Source organism: Urocitellus parryii, chromosome 7 (assembly GCF_045843805.1).
Source record: "Urocitellus parryii isolate mUroPar1 chromosome 7, mUroPar1.hap1, whole genome shotgun sequence".
In the NCBI taxonomy this organism is placed as follows: domain Eukaryota; kingdom Metazoa; phylum Chordata; class Mammalia; order Rodentia; family Sciuridae; genus Urocitellus; species Urocitellus parryii.
This window is the reverse complement of record NC_135537.1, coordinates 110,252,412-110,276,330: the sequence shown is the minus strand read 5'-3', so window position 1 is coordinate 110,276,330 and position 23,919 is coordinate 110,252,412. Positions and strand designations below refer to the sequence as shown.

The 23,919-nt window shown below is 40.6% G+C and overlaps 1 protein-coding gene across 1 annotated transcript; it reads left to right on the top strand.

The window, feature by feature from the left end:
* The first annotated feature begins 9,807 nt into the window (after nucleotides 1-9,807).
* Nucleotides 9,808-23,269, top strand: LOC144255909 (sulfotransferase 1C2-like). The gene is made up of 7 exons (XM_077801012.1): nucleotides 9,808-9,958; nucleotides 10,392-10,515; nucleotides 15,847-15,946; nucleotides 20,147-20,273; nucleotides 20,769-20,863; nucleotides 20,988-21,168; nucleotides 23,157-23,269. Exons 1-7 carry the CDS (start codon nucleotides 9,808-9,810, stop codon nucleotides 23,267-23,269), a joined length of 891 nt encoding a protein of 296 aa, XP_077657138.1.
* Nucleotides 23,270-23,919: the final 650 nt, after the last annotated feature.

Genomic DNA, 23,919 nt, shown 5'->3' with positions numbered 1-23,919 from the left:
GATTACATTTCAAACACATAAACTTTGGGGAACACATTCAAGTAATAGCATTTGTAGGCTACATACTGTATGATTTCACTTATATTTGTATGCATAAAACATTCACAGTAAACGAGTCAATTGACATACAAAATAAATTAGTGGCTACCTAAAGCTGATGAATAGGGGCAATGAAGGGTAACCATTAAATGGTGCAGGGTTTCTGCCACTTCCTCCTGTTCCTCCTCCTCCCAATCCCCTTTCTTATTCTCCTCCTTATCTTCCTCCTCCTCCTTACTTTGTGTGTTGGTGCTTGGGATGGAACCCAGGCCTCCAAGCATGCTAGGCAAGTGCTATACCACTGAGCCACACCACCAGCACCAGAGTTTCTTTGTGGGATTACAAAAATGCTCTAAAATTGATTGTAGTGATGGTTACACTAGTTTCAGTTTTACAACTAAAACTATTTTAAATGGGTGAAGTGAATTAGACCTCAATAAAACTGTGATTTATTAAAAAAAATAAGAGCTATTTCATAGCACAGTTTACTTTCAGATAGAATCTGAGAATGGCTTCAAGTAAAATTTCGTTTTAAAGCTGATACATTTGACTATAAAATTTGATTAAGAATATTTTGGATAGGGAGAATAACAGGACTGAAGCAAAGAGGTAGGAAATTATAAGATGACTCCAGGGAACACTAAGTTCAGCCATGGATGGTGTCATATTAAAGAAGACCTTGAATTAAGGTGGAAGCACCAGACTTTGGGCCATACAGGATGAGAGGTAACTGCTCTGGACTGAGCTAATTTATATGATGAACACAGTAAAGACCAGAGGAAAGAGACTGGGGAAAAGGAGAGCTGATAGAAGGTTTTGCAACATCCCAGTTCACTGATATGAATGCAGAGGGAGCAACCAGAGCTGTACTTAAAACTATAAATTCTGGGATTTTAAAAACTATGGGTTTATTTTATTTTAAAATTTTGTTTTAATTAGTAATACATTACAGTAGAATGCATTTTGACACATGATACATAAATGGAGTTTAACTTCTCATTTTTCTGGTTGCACATGATACACATTTGCACTGGTCATGCAATCATATATGCACATAGGGTAATAATGTCCAGTTCATTCTACTTTCATTTCTACACCCATACCCCATTCCTCCTTTCACTTCTATCTGTCTAATCCAAAGTAGCTCTATTTCCCCCTAGAGCCTCCTCCCTTATTGTGAATTAACATCCACATATCAGAGAAAATATTTGGCTTTTAGTTCTTTGGGATTGGCTTATTTTGCTTAGAATAATATTCTCCAGCTCCATCCATTTATCTGCAAATGCCACAATTTTGTTGTTCTTAAATATGGAGGAATATTCTATTCTGTATATACACCACAGTTTCTTTATTCATTCATCTGTTGAGGGCCATGTAGGTTGGTTCAATAGTTTAGCTGTTGGAAATTGAGCTGCTATAAACATGGATGTGGCTCCATCACTGTAGTACGCTGATCTTAAGTCTTTTGGGTATAAACCAAGGAGTGGGATAGCTGGGTCAAATGATGGTTCCATTCCAAGTTTTCTGAGGAATCTCCATACTGCTTTCCCAAATTACACCAATTTGCAGCCCCACCAGCAATGTATGAGTTTACCTTTTCTCCCACATCCTCATCAACTTTATTGATGCTTATATTCTTGATATTGCCATTCTCACTGGAGAGAGATGAAATCTCAATGTAGTTTTGGTTTGCATTTCTGTAATTGCTAGAGATGTTGAATATTTTTTCATATATTTGTTGATCGATTATATTTCTTCTTCTGTGTAGTGTGTGTTCAGTTCCTTAGTCTATTTAGTGATTGGGTTATTTGTGGGGTTTTATTGGTGTTAAGCATTTTGAGTTCTTTATATCGTTTATTTCTTATTTGTAGTTGTCCTCAAAAAACATGTGATGATAAAAGATATTGTTAGATAGGTCAAGGAATCCAAGGTAATGCTTCAGGTGTGAAAGATGGCAGCCCCATGACCTGAAAGGAAATGGGGCAAGGGAATGAGGTAAGAGAGGGGTGGCATACATTCAAGTGGCTCTGGTATTGCAGACATCTACACAATTGGATATGAGGTATTTGAACTGCAGAGAAAGATCATGAGTTAGCCCTACTAACTTTTGAGTCAATCAAATGAGGTTGAGTGTTGATAGCACTGGAATAAGGGAATTGGGAAGAAAGTAGAAGAAAAAATAGATTGCAATTAAACAAAGAAAATACCCTTTGGAAAAGGAGAGTAAAAGAGATGTCTGATGTCAGTACAGGGTCAAAGATGTCAAACTTTGGCAGGACAGGCAGCTAGGTGCACAGTTACAGAGAAGAATAGATTCTCTTGAAGAGTCCAAGGATTTCTAGAGGGGAGCAGGAACCTGGTGCTAACCAGTGGCATACATAATAGAAAAGAATTTCAGCACATGCCAAATAAATTTATAGACAAAGGTTTATTTAGGAAAATAGATACACATTCAAGGGAGAATGGGGGCAATCTCAAGAGAGATGTCTTTGGGGTAAAGCAAAGAATACACATCCAAGAGAGACTGCAGGATATATCCAGAGGAACATAAGCAATCTATTGGAGTGGGGTATAAATATTTATAGGAGGCCTATGCTAGGGGCTGGACTAGAGGTGGAGCCAGGGGACAAGTACATAATTTTGCATAAGTTTTTCCTGTGCTTGACAATTTCCCTCATTTTACAAGGATGAGGGCCAAGGGCATGTTGTTAAAGAATCACAACTATTCCTGAGTGCATTCAGCATTTCAATGGCTCACAGATGTGAGAATCCATGTACCTTTGAGACTTGGTGTATCTTTCTTTTAATCCTAAATCCTTCTCTCAGTTACACTTAAATTCCAGAAAGAAATCACTAGGTCAGAACAAGGTTGGGAGTTGACAGAAGAGTAGCAGTCAGTGAGTATTTAATGCATGGCCAGTCTGATTTTCCAGGTAGCCTAGGTCACTAAAAATATAATCTGTCTTCATAACTGCATGCCTTTTAAAAGATAAGGCAAGCTTAAATAAATGCATATCTAAACTCTAGACTTTTTGCTGTATCTTTTCTGCATATAGGTGTTGATGAATACTGATCAAGGATAAAGAAAAGGAAAACCAATATTTGTAAGCAGTATGGGCTAGGAAAGATGTTTTCATTATTGTTTTTAAGCTTAAAACAACAATTGGAGACAATCACCATTTCCTACATTTTTTTTTAGGTGTAGATGGACACAACACAATGCCTTTATTTTTTATGTGGTGCTGAGGATCGTACCTGGGTCCCGCCAGTGCTAGGCGAGCGCTCCACTGCCGAGCCACAATCCTAGCCCCATTTCCTACATTTTATAGATTCAGAAAGTGAACCTTGAGCTAAAGAAATCACCAAAGGAACAGGAACTTATTTGTAGCTCTTTCGGTTCCCCCCATTAATGAACCCAAGTCTATTTACTCACCACTTATAAAAGAGCCCAATGACTTGAGGACAAATTATTGAGACAAGGAAAAAGATTTACTTGGTAAGCTAGGAAAACTGAAGATAATGGACTAGCATCCTGTAAACCCGCTCTTCACACAGGTTTTAAGCCCCCTTTATCTTTAGCTAAAGGGAAAAGAAGGGGATTCAGGTTAGGAAATGATGATAGAACCGGGTGGCTGGTAATCTGTTGATTTGGCACATCATGGCATCATCAGTAATGAAGCAGGAAGAGAAAGTCAGATAAATCAACTTTGGGCTGCTACTTTAAATGATTAACAAGGGCTGGGTGCTCAGGCAAACACAGACCCTGACTAGAAAGGAGAGGACCTGGAGGCCATGTGACTGTTTTCTCTGAAGCATAGCCTGGGTACACTCCATGCCCTGCCCATTGTGGATTCTCTGCCACTCTGAGAGCCCTGGAGGGAGGAGCCAGAGCCATGTAGTGCTGGCTTCTGCTGCAGAACTGTGGGTGCCCACAGGTGCAGTCACTGGGAGGTCATAGAAAACAAGGAGGGGTGTGCTTGCTGCCATACATTCCTCTAGACAACATCGAGTTTTCAGCTCAAGAAAGCTGAAATTTGCATAACAGTCAAGGCCACAGTTAAGTGAACACTGTACAATGAAAGGTGATTCTTTGTCAGGCAGGTGGCAACAGGGTTTTTTCCTATACAGCCAGACTCTTTCAGTAATGACGGCAATGTACCACACCAACAGGAGAGCCTCCCCAAGGGCCTCTACCTGCTGAAGGTCATTCAGCTGCAGCACAGAGGAAATTTGAGCCTCTGTGATTGCCATAGCCAGGGAACACCACCCTTTTCCTTGGAATGTGATTCCTGTGCCTACTGACCCTTGCTCAGGTCTTAAGGCTGCTGCCTCTACTGGAGCTTGAAGGTAAGAATATGGCTCAAAAGAAAGGCTGTAGTTATCTTATTGTATTTTTTCATCTTTTGCCATGTAGGTGTTACCAAATAGGTTAACTCAGCAAGGTCCTAAGGAAACTGAAAACAATGGCATGAAAGGTGTGTGTGATAGATACCAGTCAAACTGTTTGATCTAGAAATTCAGGTAATTACTCCCTAAACTTTCTCCCTGAAATCTTCTCTCCTCCAACAGTGCTTCTGCAGCATAGCAAAGGATCTGAGGGAAGGTGAAAAGGGCCTGGAATTCCTTCCATGGCATGGCCTTCTGCTCCCCAGCACTACTCAGCTTTCTCCACACTCCTGTTGAACCTCCTTTTCCTGAGCTTCAGTCAGGTTCCACCCGCCCTGTGACTGCCTCCAGTACAGTAAGGCCATGGGGATGAGAGCACATTAGACAGCCCCATCTTTAATTTCCCTAGTCCTAGACAACCATATTTCTCAGCACCCTGCATACTGTGGCCTGTTGAGCTCCAGGTGCCCTTCCGTACACAGATGCTGACTTATGATGGGGTTGTATCTTGATAAGTCTATCATAAATTGAAAATGTGATAGATGAAAATGCATTGATAAAACCTACCTCCCACCATCCTAGCTCAGCAACACAGCACACTGTGGAGTGTCAGCTGATTCCTCTTGTCATCATGGGGTGGGCTGGGACTTGTGGCTCTTTGCCATTGTCAGCATCAGGAGAGGATTTTACCACAAACTGTAATCCTGGGAAATGATTCACATTCGAAATTCAAAGTAAGATTTCTACTGAATGCATATGGCCATTTCATCATATAAAGTCATAATTCATAAGTCTAATGCAGTTAATAACTAAGTGCCTCTCGACTCTCATGCTCTCCTCGCACACCTCAGCCCTCAGCACCTGCCTCACTCATGATTTTCTCAGCAGGGTTGGACAGTGTGTTGACTCAATGATTCTCAAATCACCATCCCCAGGCCAGAGCTCTGGACCCACCTTCACACCTGCCTAAGGGTTCCAGATATAGAGGACCCATAAGCAGCTCAGATTCCCCCTCAAATTGAACCTAGCCATGCAAAAACTGCTCCCCTCCAGTGCTCCCACTCGCAACAAATTCTCTGACTCCCCAGCTACCCCCATCAGAAATCTGTTCACAAGCTTGACTTTCCCCCACCGCCCCTTCACCTCACATTTAATCATTAAGGGACATTTATTCTACCTCCCAAAGATCTCTTAAGTCTTCTTACTTCTTCTTGTCCCCTCTGCCACACCACTAAGCAAAGATATGAGCACCAACTCCATCTGAATTGCTACAGAACTCTCCCACTGGGCTCCAGTCCAATCCTTCCAGTACCCGGACCCAGTGTGACCTTTCTAAAGTGCAACATGTCACCTTGGGCAGTCTCCAGCTTCACCCTATTTGGTGACCTCCTATTGCCCTTAGAATAAAAGCATACCCTGAAAGGCCCTTGTAACATCATCCATGCTCATTTCTATACACTCCCAACCCTAAAGCTCTAAGCTCTAGAAATTATTTAACATGAAGAAACCTTGCTCCCTTGTTCCTCTGATCCTTTGATAAAGTTTGAATGTGGTGTGTCCCCTAATCCTCACCTCCACCCCCAACTCATGCAGGAGTTTGATCTCCAAACTATTATGTATAATATTAAAAAGGTGGAAACTTTATCTTACTATAGTGTTTAGAGGCAGGGCCTTTGGGAAGTAATCAGATTAGTTTAGTGGCATTAGGATGGAGTCCCCACAATCAAATTTCAGAGAGGTAGAGAGACCACACAAGGAAATACACACATACTTCCCCTATGATATGTTACACCTGAGTGGACCTTTGCAAGAGCCTGTCTAGTGTTGTTTGGACTTCAGCCTCCAGAGCTGTAAGCTAAACAAACCTCTTTATAAGTAACCTAACTTAGGTAGTTAATAATAAAAACAGAATCTGACTAATACAGCCCTCACCTGCTTCTCTGTCTGAATGTGCCTGTCCTTTCCCATGATACTATGTAGATTTCTATTCTAATACAGTAATGCACAGCTTAATACATGACTATAAAGCAAACATCCTTGTATCTGGCACCCAGGACAGTATATTCTAAAAACCTGCCAACTTATAAAGAAGCCCCCATTTTCTCTGTCCTCTAAATTTTTAGAAGTAGTCACTGTCTTGACACTTAAGATAATCGCTTCCTTTTTTAAAGTTCTATTTTGTTTCCTTTTTTATTATTGTTTTCCTCTTGTGCAGTGTTGGAGGTTAAACCTGGAGTCTCCTGCATACTAGACAAGTGCTATACCACCAAACTACACCCTCTGCTCCTCTTTAGTTTCTTCAAAGTCTAATCACCTAAGTGAACATTCCTGTGCATGTCTTTTCTTTAATATGTCTTTTTAGGTGGTTTTAAAAAAATATACTGATTCCTCTTTATTTTTTTTCAAATGTCTTGTCATTTATTTGAAGTAAGTTTATTATTGTCCTGTAGACTTTCATGTGGTTTACATTTTTAATTAATTTATTTTTAATTGGTGCATTATAATTATACATAAAAGTGAAATTCATTTTGATATATTCATATGTGCACATGACATGGTTGGATTAATTTTATTCTGTTGTTACTCCCCTTTCCCATCCCTCCTCCCCTTTCCTAATTTTCCTTCCTCTATTCCACTGTACTCCCTTCTATTTTCTTTTTTTTTTAAAGAGAGAGTGAGAGAGGAGAGAGAGAGAGAGAATTTTTAATATTTATTTTTTAGTTCTTGGCGGACACAACATCTTTGTTGGTATGTGGTGCTGAGGATCGAACCCGGGCCGCACGCATGCCAGGCGAGCGCACTACCGCTTGAGCCACATCCCCAGCCCACTCCCTTCTATTTTCATGAGATTCTCCCTTCTTTAATTGGTTATTTCTCTCTATATTTTGCATGCAAGAGAAAATTTTTGATCCTTAACTTTCTGAGTCTGGCTTTTTTGCCTCAGCTAGATGTTCTCCAGTTCTACCCATTTACCAGCAAATGATATAATTTCATTTTCATTTATGGTTAAGTAAAACTCAATTGTATTTATGTATGTGTGTGTGTGTGTGTGTGTGTGTGTGTTTGTGTGTGTGTGAATAGACGGATGGATGGATAGATAGATAGATAGATAGATCACTTTTTCTTTATCCATTCATCTATTGACAGGTACCTTGACTGGTTCCATAACTTGGCTTGTAAATTGTGGTGCTATAAACATTGGTATGGATGTATTGCTATAACATGCTGATCTTACTTATTTTAAGTAGAGTAGCTTGGTCATAGAGTGAGTCCATTCCCAGCCTTTTGAGGATTCTCCATACTGATTTCCAAAGTGGTTGTACTCATTCATAGTCCCATCTACAATATATAACTATATTTTTTTTCCTCACAACCTCAACAGCATGTATTATTATTTATATTTTTTATGATTATCATTCTAATTGGACTGTAGTTTTGATTTGCATTTCCTTAAATGCTAAGGATATTGAACATTATTTTCATATAGTTTTTGACCATTTGCATTTCTAATTTAAAAAATATCTTTTAATTAATTTTTAATTTGTCTATTGATTGGGTTGTTTGATTTTGGTTTTGGTGTTTTTTGAGTTCTATCTATATTCTGCATAATAAACTCCTCTTGGAAGAGTAGCTAGCAAAGATTTTCTCCTATCTTTGTGTTCTTAATTGTTTCCTCTGCTGTGCAGAAGTTTTTTAAAATTTGAAGCAATTCCATTTATTGATTATTGGTCTTATATATTGATTTACATTCTCATTTCATTGTTGTGATATATTTTAATATGAATTTCCTTTAAACCAATATTTGCTTACTGATTTGGGTTCAATGTATGTGGTAGGACCACTTCATAGGTAATGTGTTTTCTACTGAGAGGCATACACTGTCCAATCGTCTTTCATTTTGTGATGTAAACTATGCTATGGGATTTCTCTCTCTGGGAGGGCAAGGCAATTTGAAAGTTAGGTTTGGCCAAGCTTGGCTGCCAGTTCCCTCACCCACTCTATGGAATCATGGAACCAGCTTCTTTTATTGAATTTCCAACAATCGCTTACTATTACATTTTCTGTAAGGACCCTTTAATCTCCAAAGTTCTGTCACTCATATTATGCAAGAACTAAGAAATAATTTATACAGGCATTTAGGCTAACACATGACAAATCAAAGTGTTTGATAAGTGCTGGGTTTTGACTATTATCATTTCATTAATAGTAGTATTAATAAATATCTCCTGAAATCCCAAGAGTAACAGTGGCCCACTATTTCTGTCTTCCTCCTTTTGTGCTTTTAAAAGCCTTATTTTCAATAAACTTCTTTCAAAACAACAACAACAAATGCAAAGATGGGCAAAGACTTTGACAAGACATTTCTACAAAGAAATTAACACTTAGCTCATGAGAATACGTACAACGTCATTAGTCATTAGGGATATGCAAATCAAAACCACAATGAAATAAAACCTCATCCTCATCAGGATAGCTATTTTTAAAAACCCAGAAAACATCATGTGTTGGTGATAATATAGAGAAATTGGAGCCTGTGTACTGCATGTGAGAACGTGAAATGATATAGCCACTGTGGAACATGGTGCAATAGGTTTTTCCCAAAATTAAACATATAATGTTTAATTTGGGGAATTACATTTCTATGTATTTACCCCAAAGTATGAACAATGGGAACTCAAAGAGATATTTATATACCCATCTTCATAGCAGCATCAATCACAATAATCAAAAGGTAGAAACAACCTAAGCTTCTGTAGATGAATTAATGGATAATCAAATACAGCACATGAGCAAAGAATATCATTCAGCTTCAAAAAGGAAGGAAGTCCTGCAACATTACACAACATGGGTTAATCATAAAACTATTAAGCTAAGTTAAACAGGCCACTCACAAAAAGGCAAATACTATATGATTTTACTTAAGTAAAACAACTAGTGTTTGTGGAAACAGAACGAAGAATGGTGGTTTTCAGTGGCTGAAGAATGGAGAATGAGGAGTTAGTGATTAATGAGTACAGTGTTTCCATTTAAGACAAAGAAAATGTTCAAGTGGTGGGTAGTAGTGATGAGTGCACAACAATGTGAAAGTAATTAATGCTACTGAATTATACAATTAAAAATGGTTAAAATGCTCAATTTCATGTTATGTGTATTTTACTACCAGTTTTTTTTAAAGAGAGAGAGAGAGAATTTTAATCTTTTATTTTTTAGTTTTCAACAGGCACAACATCTTTGTATGTGGTGCTGAGGATCGAACCCGTGCTGCATGCATTCCAGGCAAGCGCGCTACCGCTTGAGCCACATCTCCAGCCCCACCACCAGTTTTTTTTTTTAAAGAAAGCTCTTTTCTTTTCCCATAAGGACTCTCCACCGCAAGATAGTATGGCTCTGACCTCGAATTTGAAGAAACAATCACAACTGAAAGAGGTAGCAGGGATCCCCCTGCAGAGTACCACTGTAGACAACTGGAGCCAGATCCAGAACTTTGAGGTGAAGCCGGATGATCTTCTCATCTGTACTTACCCTAAAGCAGGTGATTGTGGGGCAGGGCAACAGCAGAGACCTCACCCTGCTAAGTCAGAAAGGGCATCTCCACATAAGTCAGTATGCCCCAGGATGCAGGACGTGCTCCTTGTTGTTCTAGTAGGGGGCTTAGGCTTGGATACCTGGCATCCCTGGATTTCTAAAAGGGGCTGCAGCATAGCAGTGCTGGAGGCCCCACCTGTTGTGCTCGACCATGCCCTGCTCTTGGGTGGTTGTGAGCTTTTCCTTTGCTGTTCCACTCCAAGTAAAGACCCAAAGTCTGTCCCCCATGGACGTCCATCTCTCATGGCAAACAGGATCCTGGACCCAGAGGAGGTTGAAGCCAACAACAGACTCCATGTCCCTTCATCCTTTCCCTCAGGAAGCTTCAAGAAGATTATCTAAAAGTTTTCTGCGTCTTGTCTTTCTCTTCTGACTCTCAGGGACAACGTGGATTCAGGAAATTGTGGACATGATTGAACAAGATGCAGATGTGGAGAAGTGCCAGCGAGCCATCATCCAACACCGCCACCCTTTCATTGAGTGGGCTCAGCCTCCCCAGCCCTCACAGATACACACACACACACACACACACACACACACAAACACGAGAGAGAGAGAGAGAGAGAGAGAGAGAGAGAGAGAGAGAGAGAGAGAGACAGACTTCCCAAAGCTGAGCATTACAGAGATCCATGTAATAGAAACTTGGGAACACAAATAATAGAGCTATGAAAATGAAGCAGTGCAACTCTAGCATGGAGATCTGGAATTCTTAGAAAGCTGTTGATGGTGGTCTGATAAACCTTTCCAATGCCTTAAGAAATGTAGTTCCTGGTCTGATTGATATGCATAAGAACTTGTAACCTTGTCCAGGTGTATCTCTAAGCCAAGATACCCTTGAGGTCCTTCTGAATCTAAATTCCTATGTAGGTGACACTGGCTTTGCAATTCAATGCCTGATGTTCTCCATCTCTTAATTATCTGTGAAGTGCCAACTCCATACACAGGCTAACCTCTGTTTGCCTAACTGGGATTCATTCCATGTGCAATCAAGATCTTCCTTTTTTCTTTGTCTCTGATTATGACTCCACAGTAGGGTAAATCTAGACAACTGGGGTTCAAATCCTGGATATGTCACTTATCCCATGACTTTTAGCAAGTTATTTAACCTCTCTCTATAATTTACTCAGCTACAAAATAGCCACAGAATTTAGCACCTACCTCAATTAGTTGTGAGGTCTAAGTGAGTTAATACATGTAAAAAGCTTGAAACAGTGCCTGTCAGGGTATCTCATGGTAAAGTATTATTGCCAGCTACCTCTCCAGGATAAATCACTTGCCCCAGGGTGCCATTTGGTCCTTGGACCAACCAAGCCCAAATTTTTATCTTGTTTCTGCATCCTGCCCCCGTCAACATTGTTTAATCTCTGACAATTGGGAGATTAAAGAGAGAGAAAATCCTGAGCAAGATTTCTAATGAGGTTTCTTGTCAGTGAGGAGCACAATGTCCCATCACTAAGTCAGAAAAAACAAGACAGAGCCTCCCTCAGGTCATCCCAGCAGCTGTAGGATTTTTAAGAAGCAGGGTAACCAATCCCCAGTTTGGCATGTCATATGGAAGCCAAGATGGTTCTTTATGAATCAAGGTGCCCTGAGTCCAAGGAGGAACAAACAGTCTCAGGTTTTATTTTCTTCCCAGCCACTGACAGAGGGATACTCAGTGGAGACTCATCCATGCCGTGGTTTTATTTCTGGATAGACAGTCTCTGCCCATAGAGGTGAGGTGTGCCCCTGAGAGGAGGAGGGTAGCGGATGACATCGACTCATGCACGTGAGTCAAGGGTCAAAACGTCTGGAGTGGATGGGCACCACTGGGCAATGAACAAGCTAGTCAGTCTCCTTCCCAAGGTCCCTTGCACCCTCTGACCAAATCCCAGGTACAAAGACAGTTCACACCAAAAGCATAGAGTCTAACAGGAATACATTTGGAAAGACTGAGAAAATGTGCATGCATGTGGGTGTGTGAACTACATATAAATGAAATCTAGGAGTAACCCACTCAGTTCAACACTCACTACAGGCCCTGGACTGCTCATCAGACACCTTGCATCCACTGGCCCTCAATAAGTTATGGTTCCATGGAAGAGAAAAATACAGACAATATGTACCTCACAATCAGTGGGTGAGTCAGAGGTTAGCATGGAGTGCTTTGGGAAGAATGAGGGGAGCATGGCCAAACTGCACTCCTGGAGGGGACCACAATGATCAGCTGTTGACTGTTGTCCTTGTTGACTATTGCCTCTCTCTTCTGCCAGACCCCAAGCTCCTTGAAGGCAAGAACTATTTAACTATTAGCTACTTAACTTTGTACTCCCTGGGGCTATTTCCACAACGCAAGCTGAACTGCTTCTCTCATAAAGACACATGATATATGGATCAAATCCCAGGGCTAGGACCTCAGTGCAGATGAAGAAGGCCAAAAATGACTGACTCCATGGGTCCCCTGCTCCCTGCCAGTGAGACGAAAATGGGTTCCATGGCCTCAATAGGGATGAAAGCAGGAGGGAAGATACATGTTCTCTACACAGGGGGCCTGGAGCAGTGGGACCCATATGAACAGACGGGCAGAGTTGGAGCAGGAGATCAGACAGGAGCTGAGGGAAGACACATGTCCTCTACACAGGGGGCCTAGAGCAGTGGGACCCATATGAACAGACGGGCAGAGTTAGAGCAGGAGACCAGAAAGGAGCTGAGAAAAGAGACGAAAGGCAGGGCTGTTCCATCTGCCCTTGAACACTGTTCTTCCCAACCCGGGATCTGAGCAACCGAGGGATTTTCCTGGGGTGGTATGAAATAACTGACTCCCTGGAGCACTAATAAGAGAAAGAGAGAGGATAAAATGTAAATGAAGAACTGGCAGACTGATTTATGCAGAGTCCCAACCCCACAGAAGCTCTTTCTCCTACAGGCCATCTTTGGAAGAAGAGTTTATGTTGGAGTTGGGCCAAATCCACCAGGCGAGCTGGTTCAGGAGGAGGAGGGCTGCTATCTGGCTGTGGGAAGTGGTGGTATAACTGAAGATAGGCTTCCCAATTAGAAGACAGCATTAAATTAGGTATGGAAGGAGAAAAATGACAGCCATAAATACCAGGAAAGAAACTGACCAGCCTGCAGGGCTGACTTCCTGGCAGATTACCTGGGTCTTGCTCTCCAGGTTGGAACTGAGAGTCCAACAACCTGCAACCTTCCCTCCTGCCTTCATGTCTGTGCACCTAGTCAGCCATAGCCTCTTCCAAAACCTCTCCAGACATTTCCACTTCTGGGGGTACAGTGGTTTGAACATTATGAGGACATCCTAGGACCTCTTCTTTTAGAAGATACCTATAGATTCAAATCGAAGCACCACATATGTGGTTTCATCCATTTAATCAGGGTTACAATAAAACAGCTGATGCCCCAGGGAACAAGTGAAGAGGGAGCTACAAGACGGGTGGCAGCAAACAAAATTGAGATGATAGCTAAAATGTAGGTGCAATATGAAGACCAATAGAAGGAAGAGTTCTCATTACAAAAATCACAAAAAATGTAAGGAAAAACAATTTCATGAGTTAGAAAAAATATATGAGGCAGAGTTAAACTGCTACAAACCTCAATAGGGATGAAAGCAGAAGGGAAAACTCATGTCCTCTATACAGGGGACCTGGAGCAGTGGGACCCATGTGAACAGAAGGGCAGTTTGAGCAGGAGACCAGACAGGAGCTAAGAAAAGGCAAGGCAAGTTTGAGAATCCTTACTGAGAAGTATGAATTTAATGGCCTCTAAAAGTGGCTTTCCAACTTTCTTTATAGTACTAGAATGCTCTCTTATTTAAAGAAAAAAATGTTGGTGCCGCATGATCCAGCAATGTCATTTTTAGGAAGATATCCAAAAGAATTGAAAACAGGGACTCAAACAGAGTTTATAGCAGCACTAGTCACAATAACCAAGAGAAGCAAGCACAAAGAAAATGTAGTATATACATACAATGGAACACAATTCTGACTTATGCTGTAACATGAAGAACACTGAAGACGTGTTAAGTGAAATAAGCCAAAGGAAAAAGGGCAAATACTGTGATCCCACTTATATGAATACTTAAAGTAGTCAAATACAAAGAGACCGAAAGCAGAATTGTGGTTGCCAGAGACTTGGAGAAGAATTGTGGAGTTAGTGTTAAAGGGCACAGAGATTCAGTTTGGGAAAATAAAAAAGTTCAGGAAATACATAGTTATACAACAATGCAAACATAATTAAAGTCACTGAAATGTATATTTAGAAATGGTGTAGATGGGGTTCGGAGTATAGTTTAGTGGTAGTTCTACCATGTGCTTAGCATGCCCAAGTCCTGGGTTCAGTCCAAGGCATACACACAAAAAGGTTAAGAGGGTTGTTATGTGAAACTGTGATACCAATTTCTTAAAACGTAATTGGAGATTCCCATGAATAAAGTTGAGATGATCAGAATGTTAGTGTAAATGCTAATGCTAAAGTGAAAGTTTGGGAAGAAAATGTGAAGAGCCGTGGAGATGAGAGATCATGCCAAGCTTCCAAAAAGAACTGTTCCTCAATTGGAGTGGCTCAAAAGCAGCCATGATTTGAAAGTACTAGGTCTGCATGCTTCAAGGTGTCCATAACACGGATGTCAGCTCCAGACTGGGCCACTCCCTGTTGAAGGGCTCAGTTCTCATTCTCTTTCCTGGGATCTAGCAGAGACTCTCTCCTCTTCAGGGCCAGTAGAACAGCCATTCCCATAACACTTAAAGATTGCCCAGGAGCCTGGTTGACAGAGTGGAGGGAAGTTGGCATCCAGAACAACACTCCCAGCACCACACTTTTTAGAAGGCAAAATATAGTTTACAGGTGTGCCCAGAACAAAGGACAAGAGGCACAGAGAGGCATCTTCTCCACAGTTTCCTTCCTGATGAGGCCCATCCTTGAAAAACAGGCACTGAGAGAAGAGGGCCTAGCTCCTCAGTCAGCTGAGGGCACTTTGATTACAGGCTTAGAACAGAGACCTGATCCCCTGCCAGGCCTCACACCATGCCAGCAAAATGGGAGTTTGTGTGGAAGCCACTTCTAAGTGTAACTCCCTGCTGCACATTTAAAGTAACATGTTATTTTATGTCATTTCTTATTTTTTTTATTTTATAAATACCCTCCCTCAGCAATCAGCATTCTTGACCCTTCATGCAGAGGGATCTTCACCCATCATATACAAATGGTCCAAATTCAACTGTGTCACCTAAGCACATCAATTCACTCCAGATCTTTGGAGCAATTTTGATTTTCAGCACTGACTCCTTTGGCTCTCCACTGGCAATTTACCTGAGCCTCTGATTGCTACACTAGAGTTGAAACTCCTTAGAGAGAAGATGTTTGCTTTATTTGTTGTCTTTTCCCCATAACCTCAGTTCAACACAATATTGCATATAGCAAGTACCCAATAATGGTATAAATGAAAGAGTAGAAATCATGACTTACATGCCAGGAAATGTCTACGGTTTTAGAGTTGGAAAAAGTGATTGGCATAGGCCAGTCACATAGGGTTGGCTCTAGCTGGCTGGAAGGTGAGAGCCCTGCTCTCTGGTCCTGATGGGATCCATCTCAACATGATACAATTGTCCATCTCCTTATCTTTGAAGTAATGAAGTAGCTTAACTTGAAGCTCCTTTATAGCCATCATGTTGTCATTCTTCAAAATGAAAGTAATATCAGTAGTATGACTGTGAAATCCCAAAAGAAAGCCAAGAAACAAACAGAGAGATAAGTGCATAGTGAAACATTCTGGACAGAGTCTGAGACACAAGGTCCCCACACAGTGCTTACACCATACAGATGTATCCTCTTGAATTATTTTAAAGGTGTGGAAAAAGCCAATGCGATGCCTGCTCCATGGATACTAAGGACTCACCTTCCTACTCAGTTATTGCCACCATCGTTCTTGGAAAACAACTGCAAGGTAGGATCAGTTCAGCCACCTGGTGGCAGGAGGAGAGGAAGTCCACCCAGAGTGAGGCCTCCAGACCCCAGGTCAGAACTTCCTCCTCCATATCTTTACGTCTCCTCTACTTCTGAAGGGTTGACAGCTTCTCAACAGTAAGGGAAAATGCAAGATTCTATGTTCAGTGAACAGTTTCAACAAGGATATTCCCATGAACAGTTTCAACAAGACTTGAAGGCAGAAGCTGTACTGAATTTCTAGAGAGAATAAGACATGGGGAGGCATGAGGATCCACTGCTCTGAAGAGCAAGGCTTGCTGTGAAGGGAAGAGTGAGAACAGGGGCCACAGGCTGGGCCATGGGGAGAGGGAAAGGGGAATTAAAAAAAAGCCTTGCAGATTGTTCAAAAGGGAAAGTTGATGAACAGATGGAGCAATGAATGCTCTTGAGGAGGCACTTGGCCACAGCCATGAGTTCCTTGTTTTATTCATTCTGGTACTTTATTTATCATGGACATCAGTGCCTGTTAAATTTCTGTCACCACAAAGGGCAGTAAAACATGTCTGCTGATCTACAAAAGATGATAACTGTGTAACCAAGGGGAGGCAAGAGCACAAATTGAATATGGGGCACTGTTTTCTCAGCAGTGGAAATAGATGGGAATGACTAAGAAGGCAGTTTCAGGATGACAGGAGTGCAGGTAGGGGGACTCACATCAAATGACATGGCTTCCTTTTGGAAAATCTGGGTAAGGAGTGAGAACTTCTGTTTCCAGGATGATGTTTTGTATACAAAAACATTTGTATACAACCAATGAATGCTGCAGGACATAGCAGAATTTCCTTTTGAAATGTACAACTGAGGTGGGTTTAAAAGTAAGGAAAGTCCCTAAGTTCTAAAAATGAAGAGGGAAATAAAACTCAGAGAAGTAAATTAGGCCTGGATCTGTCTGGGAAATTTGATGACCTGGATAATCCAGCAATTTAAATTTTGATCCTGCAAATGCACAAGGCCAAATCCAAGGATATAAGGAACCAGAAGAATAAGGAGAATAACTGGGATACTGAAAGGTTGAATCCTCAATGGTGGGTGGAGACAATGAAGGAGAACCCAGGGAGCCTGTCTTGAGCCTGCTGTTAGCTCCTCTGAGAATGTGTGCCCACTATCCTCCTCTCTCAAAACTTTAGGATTCAAATTGGCCTTCATTATGCTGTTCAAGAAAATACAATAAGTCAAATCGGCATATAATAACTGTCAGTGTTCCCTAGGATCCCTGGCAGGCACATGGTCTGGAAGAATACAGTTTCTGTCCAGGCCCCACAAGATACACACCTGAGCTCACCATCCCACATTACAAAATACAGAATTAGCCAAGATAGTGAGACTGAGATAGAGGTGATAGATAGATAGATAGATAGATAGACAGATAACAAGCAGCAGAGTTAGACCTCAAGAACTTTACTTAACAATTTATCACCTATAGAAATAAAAGAAGAGGTCTGGGAAGTACTAGGGTTTTTTCCTAGCATACAAAGTTCTGGTTTCATTTATACCACTGGAAAGAAAAAAAGAGAGAGAGACAAAGAAAGATGAAAAAAGGGAAGGAGGAAGGAAGGAAGAATAGGTTGTATAAAGAAATGAAAGATTGAATCAAAATTAAAATACTGGAATAAGATATAAGTAGAAACAGAACTATTAAAGAAATATATATCAGTTATTGAAATTTAAAACCCACAAATAGGCTAATATACAGTATAAATATAGATGAATACCAAATTCATGAACTTGGAGAGGGGATGAAGTCTTGTGACTGGAGGTCAGAAATATGAGAAGAGATTCACAAGCTCGCAAGGAACAGTGAAGTGAAAGACAACTGAGGTTTAAAAGCTTAAGAATTCAGGTGTTTTTTAAATATTTTAAGAAACGTGTTCATTGATGAAGAAGACGGATATAGGACTTAGACAACAGTGGCAGAGTAACCAACTTGGAAAGCAGGGCTTCTCAATCTCAGCCCTTATTTTCTAATTTTGTTTTGTTTTGTTTTTGCTTAAAAGACAAATGGGATTTGTTCAAAGTGATGTGGTAAGTAATTCAGACACAGAAATGACCGTCATGAAGAGTGTTTTGTGCTCACAGTTCCCTAGAAACAGAAGGTACCGCATGCCACATAGAGCCATATAGAGAAGCACCAGGTCATCTCAGCAGAGAGATGAGATAAAAATATGTACAAGAGCCATTATTTTAGTTTCTGCAGGATGGGTACAGGAGATGCAAGGTAGGCAGGCTTCAAGTTGGGTGGTTTGAACAATTTCAGCAGACTCTGGGGCATAGGGCTGTGTCTGATTGTCTGGTACCTGCCCTGTGTTGAGTGGGCAGGTGGATAGTGGTTCAGAGTATGAGAGCTTCATAAAGGAGGAGGTGGAACTGTGAGCTCTGGATTGGTTGGCTGTATATTTACTAGACCTAGGAATGAGCTACTCCTAGAAAGGATACTCCCTCTAAAAACAGAAAGGTTTCAAAATGTCCAAGTATCAGAATAGAGAATATAAAAGATAGTTTAATATGAATAAATATAGCACTACTGATATTTTGAGCCAGATAATTCTTTCATGTGGGTGGGAGCAGAAGATCTCTCCTATGTATTTTTATTAATTTTTAAAATTTATATATAAAAGCAGAATACATTACAATTCATATTACATATATAGAGCACAATTTTAGATATCTTTGGTTGTATACAAAGTATATTCAAACCAATTTTTGTCTTCATACCTGCACTTTGGATAATGATGACCATCACATTCCACCATCATTTCTAACTCCATGCACTCTCCCTTACCCTCCCACCCCTCTGCCCTATCTTGAGTTCATCTATTCCTCCTATGCTCCCCCTCCCTACCCCACTATGAGTTAGCCTCCTTATATCAGAGAAAACATTCAGCATTTGTTTTTTGGGGATTTAACATTATCTCCTCCAACTCTATCCATTGACCTGCAAATGCGATGATTTTATTCTCTTTTATTGCTGAGAAAAATCCATGATGTATAAGTGCAACATTTTTTTTTCATCCATTCATCTACTGAAGGGCATCTAGGTTGGTTCCACAGTTTAGCTATTTTGAGTTGTGCTGCTATAAACATTGATGTGGCTGTGTCCCTGTAATATGCTGTTTTTAAGTCCTTTGGGTATAGACTGAGGAGAGGAATAGTTAGGTCAAATGGTGGTTACATTCCCAATTTTCCAAGGAATCTCCATACTGCTTTCCCTATTGGCTGCACCAGTTTGCAGTCCCACCAGCAGTGTATGAGTGTACCATTTTCCCCACATCCTCGGCAACACTTGTTGTTGTTTGTCTTCATAATAGCTGCCATTCTGATTGGCGTGACATGAAATCTTAGTTTTGTCTCCTGTGTAGTGTATGGTAGAGTGATGTTCAGCATTCCTGACCTTTACTCACTAGATGCCAGCATCACTGTCCCAGTGTCACAACTAAAAATGTCTCTGGTGATTGATAAATGTCTCTGGTGGAAAATATCATTCCTGATTACGAACCACTGTTTCATGGTGAAAATCAGCACAGCACTGAAATAACTGTTCATGGGTCCTGGGTGGATAGTTGAGAGGCACTTTGGGGCTGATACAATCAATGTGAATTTACCTACCTCTCTCATTTTATAATAATGAGACAAAAGTTGGTTAAATGAAAAGTTGTGAAGAGGAAGGTTTGAATTTGAGGTCAAAGTGACACATAAAGGGATGATTTGTAGGGGCAGAGCTGAAGTGACTAGAGATAGAAATAATAAAGTTGGAGAGGCCAGAAGGAAGACAGTGACTCTTTTCTTGTTCCACAGTCCAGACCCTAACCACAAAGCTATCCCATTTCACCAGGAAACCAAGATGAGTTTGTCAGAAGGCTCATCCACATGCATGTGGCATTTTTTAGTCACACATCAGGTCATCCTTTCTAAAGGAGGATTTAGCCCCCTGCCACCAGTGGGGATCAGGTTAGCTAATTAAAGACTTAATAGGACCAGGTTGGAAACAGAGTAAAATTGGCAAAGATACACGGAGAGTGGTGAGAGGTTACAAAGCCACACTAACAGCTCCAAAGTGCTAAACAGGTGTGTGTAGATAGCCTCAGGAAGACTCAACCCAGGTGGACTTTGTGAAAATCCATTTCTATACCATTTTTCACCCATCTGTCTCCTTACCCTAAAGTTCCTTTATGTAGCTCGAAATACCAAAGACTGTATGGTTTCCTACTACAATTTCCAAAGGATGAATCAAGTGCTACCTGACCCTGTAACCTGGGAAGAGTATTTTGAAACTTTCATTGATGGAAAAGGTAAAAGAAAATGCTTCATGTACCTGTATTCCCATTCTAGTGAGACTGATTCAAGAGAATCAGACATAACATTTGATTCTGTAGAATTTTGCCTCTTTAGGTAAGTCCTGCCATGGATGGGGACCAGGTAGAGCTGCTTGGCTGCTTTTCTACTACAGACCCACAGCCCTCAGTAAGTATCTCCCACCTGATTAGAAAGTCTGTGTTCTGTGCCACAGGTTCTGTTGAGGCACCCTCATTCCAGAGGGATTGCTATCTCAGTGAGGGTACACATGTTTGTGCATCCTCAACAGGAAGACTCTTTGGGTAGCATGTTTGGACAAATAATCCCAAGACCATCCCAGTCCACATGACCATCAAAATCAAACAGATCGGGACTCTTAGGAGGTATCTGATGCAGAATATGTCCCCTTTACACTTCAAATCAACAAAAACCCTGACCCTCAGAAGGTTCTGTGACATTTCTATGTAGACTGCTCTTTGTGTCTGTTACAGTGGGTTGGGGCTCCTGGTTTGAGCATGTGAAAGGATGGTGGCAGAAGAAAGACAGATATCAGGTTCTCTTCCTCTTCCATGAGGACATAAAGAAGGTGAGTAAAGAGACACTTAGACCCAGGGCCAGAGAAACTTGAAGCTGTTCAGGGCTGTACTTCTGTGAAAGAATCATGGCTTTCTGAAACTAATCCATCCCATTCAATGTCACCCTCACCACAGGACCCAAAACATGAAATTCAGAAAGTGGCACAGTTCATGGGAAAGAACTTGGATGAAACCATGCTGGATAAAATTGTCCAAGAGACATCATTTGAGAAAATGAAGGAGAATCCCATGACAAATCATTCTACAGTTCCCAAATCTATCCTGGACCAGTCCATTTCCCCCTTCATGAGAAAAGGTTTGTGGGGCCTTGTCACAAATGCTGAGCCTGCCTGGTAACATTGCTAAGATGACACTGGGTTTCACTAATTCCAAAGCAATGTATTGACTATTCATGATACCTGGTTCTAATAAGGCTAGGCACTTGAACCTGTTGTAGTAGACAAAGCTCTGTGAATAGCAAAAGAAACGCAACCTTGTAAATGAATAAAGGCAGGAGCAACTATTGATCCAGAATTCACAGAGACTCCTGGACCTACCTAATGATCTGGGACTTAAGCAGCAGGAGGTCACAACTCTTTGCTCTATGAATCCACCACTTAAAAGGCTCAGCTACTGTCAACATTAGGCATATCTTTGGTCATGACCCATTTCCTCTCTCTCTGCCCATTGTAACTTTAACTTACATTATAGTTTCTTCTGTCTCAATATCTGCTCAGACCCCGGTCATGACCATGTCAAACCTGCCCTACGTCATGATTTTCAACTGTAACTACTGCTGATAACTGCCTACTCTTGGTATTTTTTGCTTCTAATTCTTAAAAGAGGGATTCTAATTGGCACAGCATATCTTTTTCAAGAAAAAACTTCATCACTTTTATGTAAGAAATAATCCATTAAAATTATAGAAAGTTTAATCAATTCAATATTATCTCTTTAAAGAAAATCTCCTCCAAATGCTACCACCCCAAAGTCCTTCTGCTCTCTGTTTTATAAGCATATACTTTTATTTTTCACAACAGTGGAACTATGGTTTGCATACTATTTTGTAATGTCTTTTCTTCTTCCTTTTATTTTTTGGTAGGCAACTGAAATTATTTCATTGCCCTTTCCATCTAAAAGAGTACTCAATGCTTCTGAAACAAATCAAACGATTTCATTTCTTTTCAAATAGCTGATGATGATTTTGCAAATAGCCCTTCTTTAGGTCCTTACATACCTACCTTTCTATACACACTCTTCCTTTTGTCTCATACAAACACAGAGATATGTATACCATATGTAGTTATCCTATACAAATTTGCCCACCAGAATATGAAACATCTCTTCAGGGCAACACATATAGATCCAAGCCCCTCACTGCTTTTAGAAGTCCTCTGTTATATCAAAGTGTCATAATAAACTTTTCTAATTCACCCATCTGTTTTTCTAGTGATAGGGAAGTTATCATTGCCTTCAGTTTTCATCTTTATGAATAACGTTACAATGAAAATTTTTGTGCATAGTTCTTATTTCCTGATACTTTTCTGTTACATAATTTTTCAGAAGAGACATTGGTGGAACAAAGAACATTTTCTAATATAAAATTATTTTAATCACTACTTAGCTAAAAATAGTATCTCCTTCTAGCTATTTTCAAATTCTTTTAGGTTGATATATAATCTAAATACAAAAATGCTCAGATCTTAAGCATAAAGATGTTAAGCAAAGTTTAACGTACTTTGATAAATATATGTAGCTATACAACCAGCACCCCAATCAAGATATCATTTTCATAACTCCAGAAGGGATCCTCTCATATCCTGTTTTTATCAATATGTACCTGCAGAGACAAGTGCTATTCTAATCTCTATCCTGTAGATTGATTTTACTTATTCTTGGATGTCATACATATGGAATCACACAGTACACATTTTTATGTCTGGGGCCTTTGGTCAACATAACATCTAGAGATTTCTCCATGTGGTGTATTTCCATAGTGCATTTGTTTTTATGTCTCTGTAGTGCCACTGTGTGGCTTTACCATAGGTGGGCTGGGTCATTCTGGGTCACCAGCTCCTAGTACCAGTCATGATTAGATTTAGAAGCCCATCCTCCTGCACTGAGCCTCAGAGGGCTGCTTCCCATAGCAGATAGCTGCAGATGGAATGGAGTTCATTGAGGGATAACTGGGTGAGTCAGGCTACTGACAGGCCAAGCCTAATGTGGGTGCTCCACTGATTAACTTGGGTCCACTCAGTCTGTCCATAAGAGAATGACAACTCCTCTCTGGTTTCTATCTTCTAGGAACTGTGGGGGATTGGAAAAACCATTTCACTGTGGCCCAGAATGAAAAGTTTGATGAAATATATAGGGAGAAGATGAAAGGAGTCACTATAAACTTCTGCATGGAACTCTGAGGAGGTAGTAAATAAAAAGTTGGAAGACAAGAACACAAACACTGTCTTCAATCCTCAGCCACAGCCAGATGAATCTCTGAAAGCACATTGGAAATGTTTATGATTGTGGTACAAACCATCTCTGTAATTATGAACAATATGTCACAGCTTTGCAAAAAGGATCATGTCTAATGCCTATTTTCTCCTCTATTTTTTCCAAACTAAGAATAAGACATCTTAATAAATTAGGTAAGAATATAACACTTAAATACTACAAGGATTTTTATAATCCCCATTCTTTTGGGAAGTGTATCCATTTTCTAGGGTGCAATATAACAATATCTTAAGAACAAATGCACAGATATTAGATAAAATATATACTAACATCATGAAATTCTGATGTCTGATCTGACCACTTGGGGAACACTGGTCTGGGCTCAATCTGGAGGTTTTTCCTGGTCACAATGGGAAGAGAAATAATGGGAAGGGATACAACCCTGGTGCTGCCAGCCCTGAGAAAATATATTCTGAGCACCCTGATTGTAAGCAGAGAATGAAAGGAAAGGCCAGAGAGTGAATGTCGGAAGTCTAAAACATGATTAAGAGGGACAAGGTGCTAGGCCATATAGGAAAGAGCAGGAGGGTGGTGTTCGGGAGCCCAAGTTAGATCC

Excerpts from the sequence above, each read along its gene's own strand:
- LOC144255909 (XM_077801012.1), top strand. The coding sequence starts at position 9,808 with ATGGCTCTGACCTCGAATTTGAAGAAACAATCACAACTGAAAGAGGTA. Across the intron at positions 10,516-15,846 it reads GCTCAGCCTCCCCAGCCCTC|AGGTGTGGAAAAAGCCAATG; the intron begins ACAGATACACAC and ends GAATTATTTTAA. Across the intron at positions 15,947-20,146 it reads TCTTGGAAAACAACTGCAAG|TTCCTTTATGTAGCTCGAAA; the intron begins GTAGGATCAGTT and ends CTTACCCTAAAG.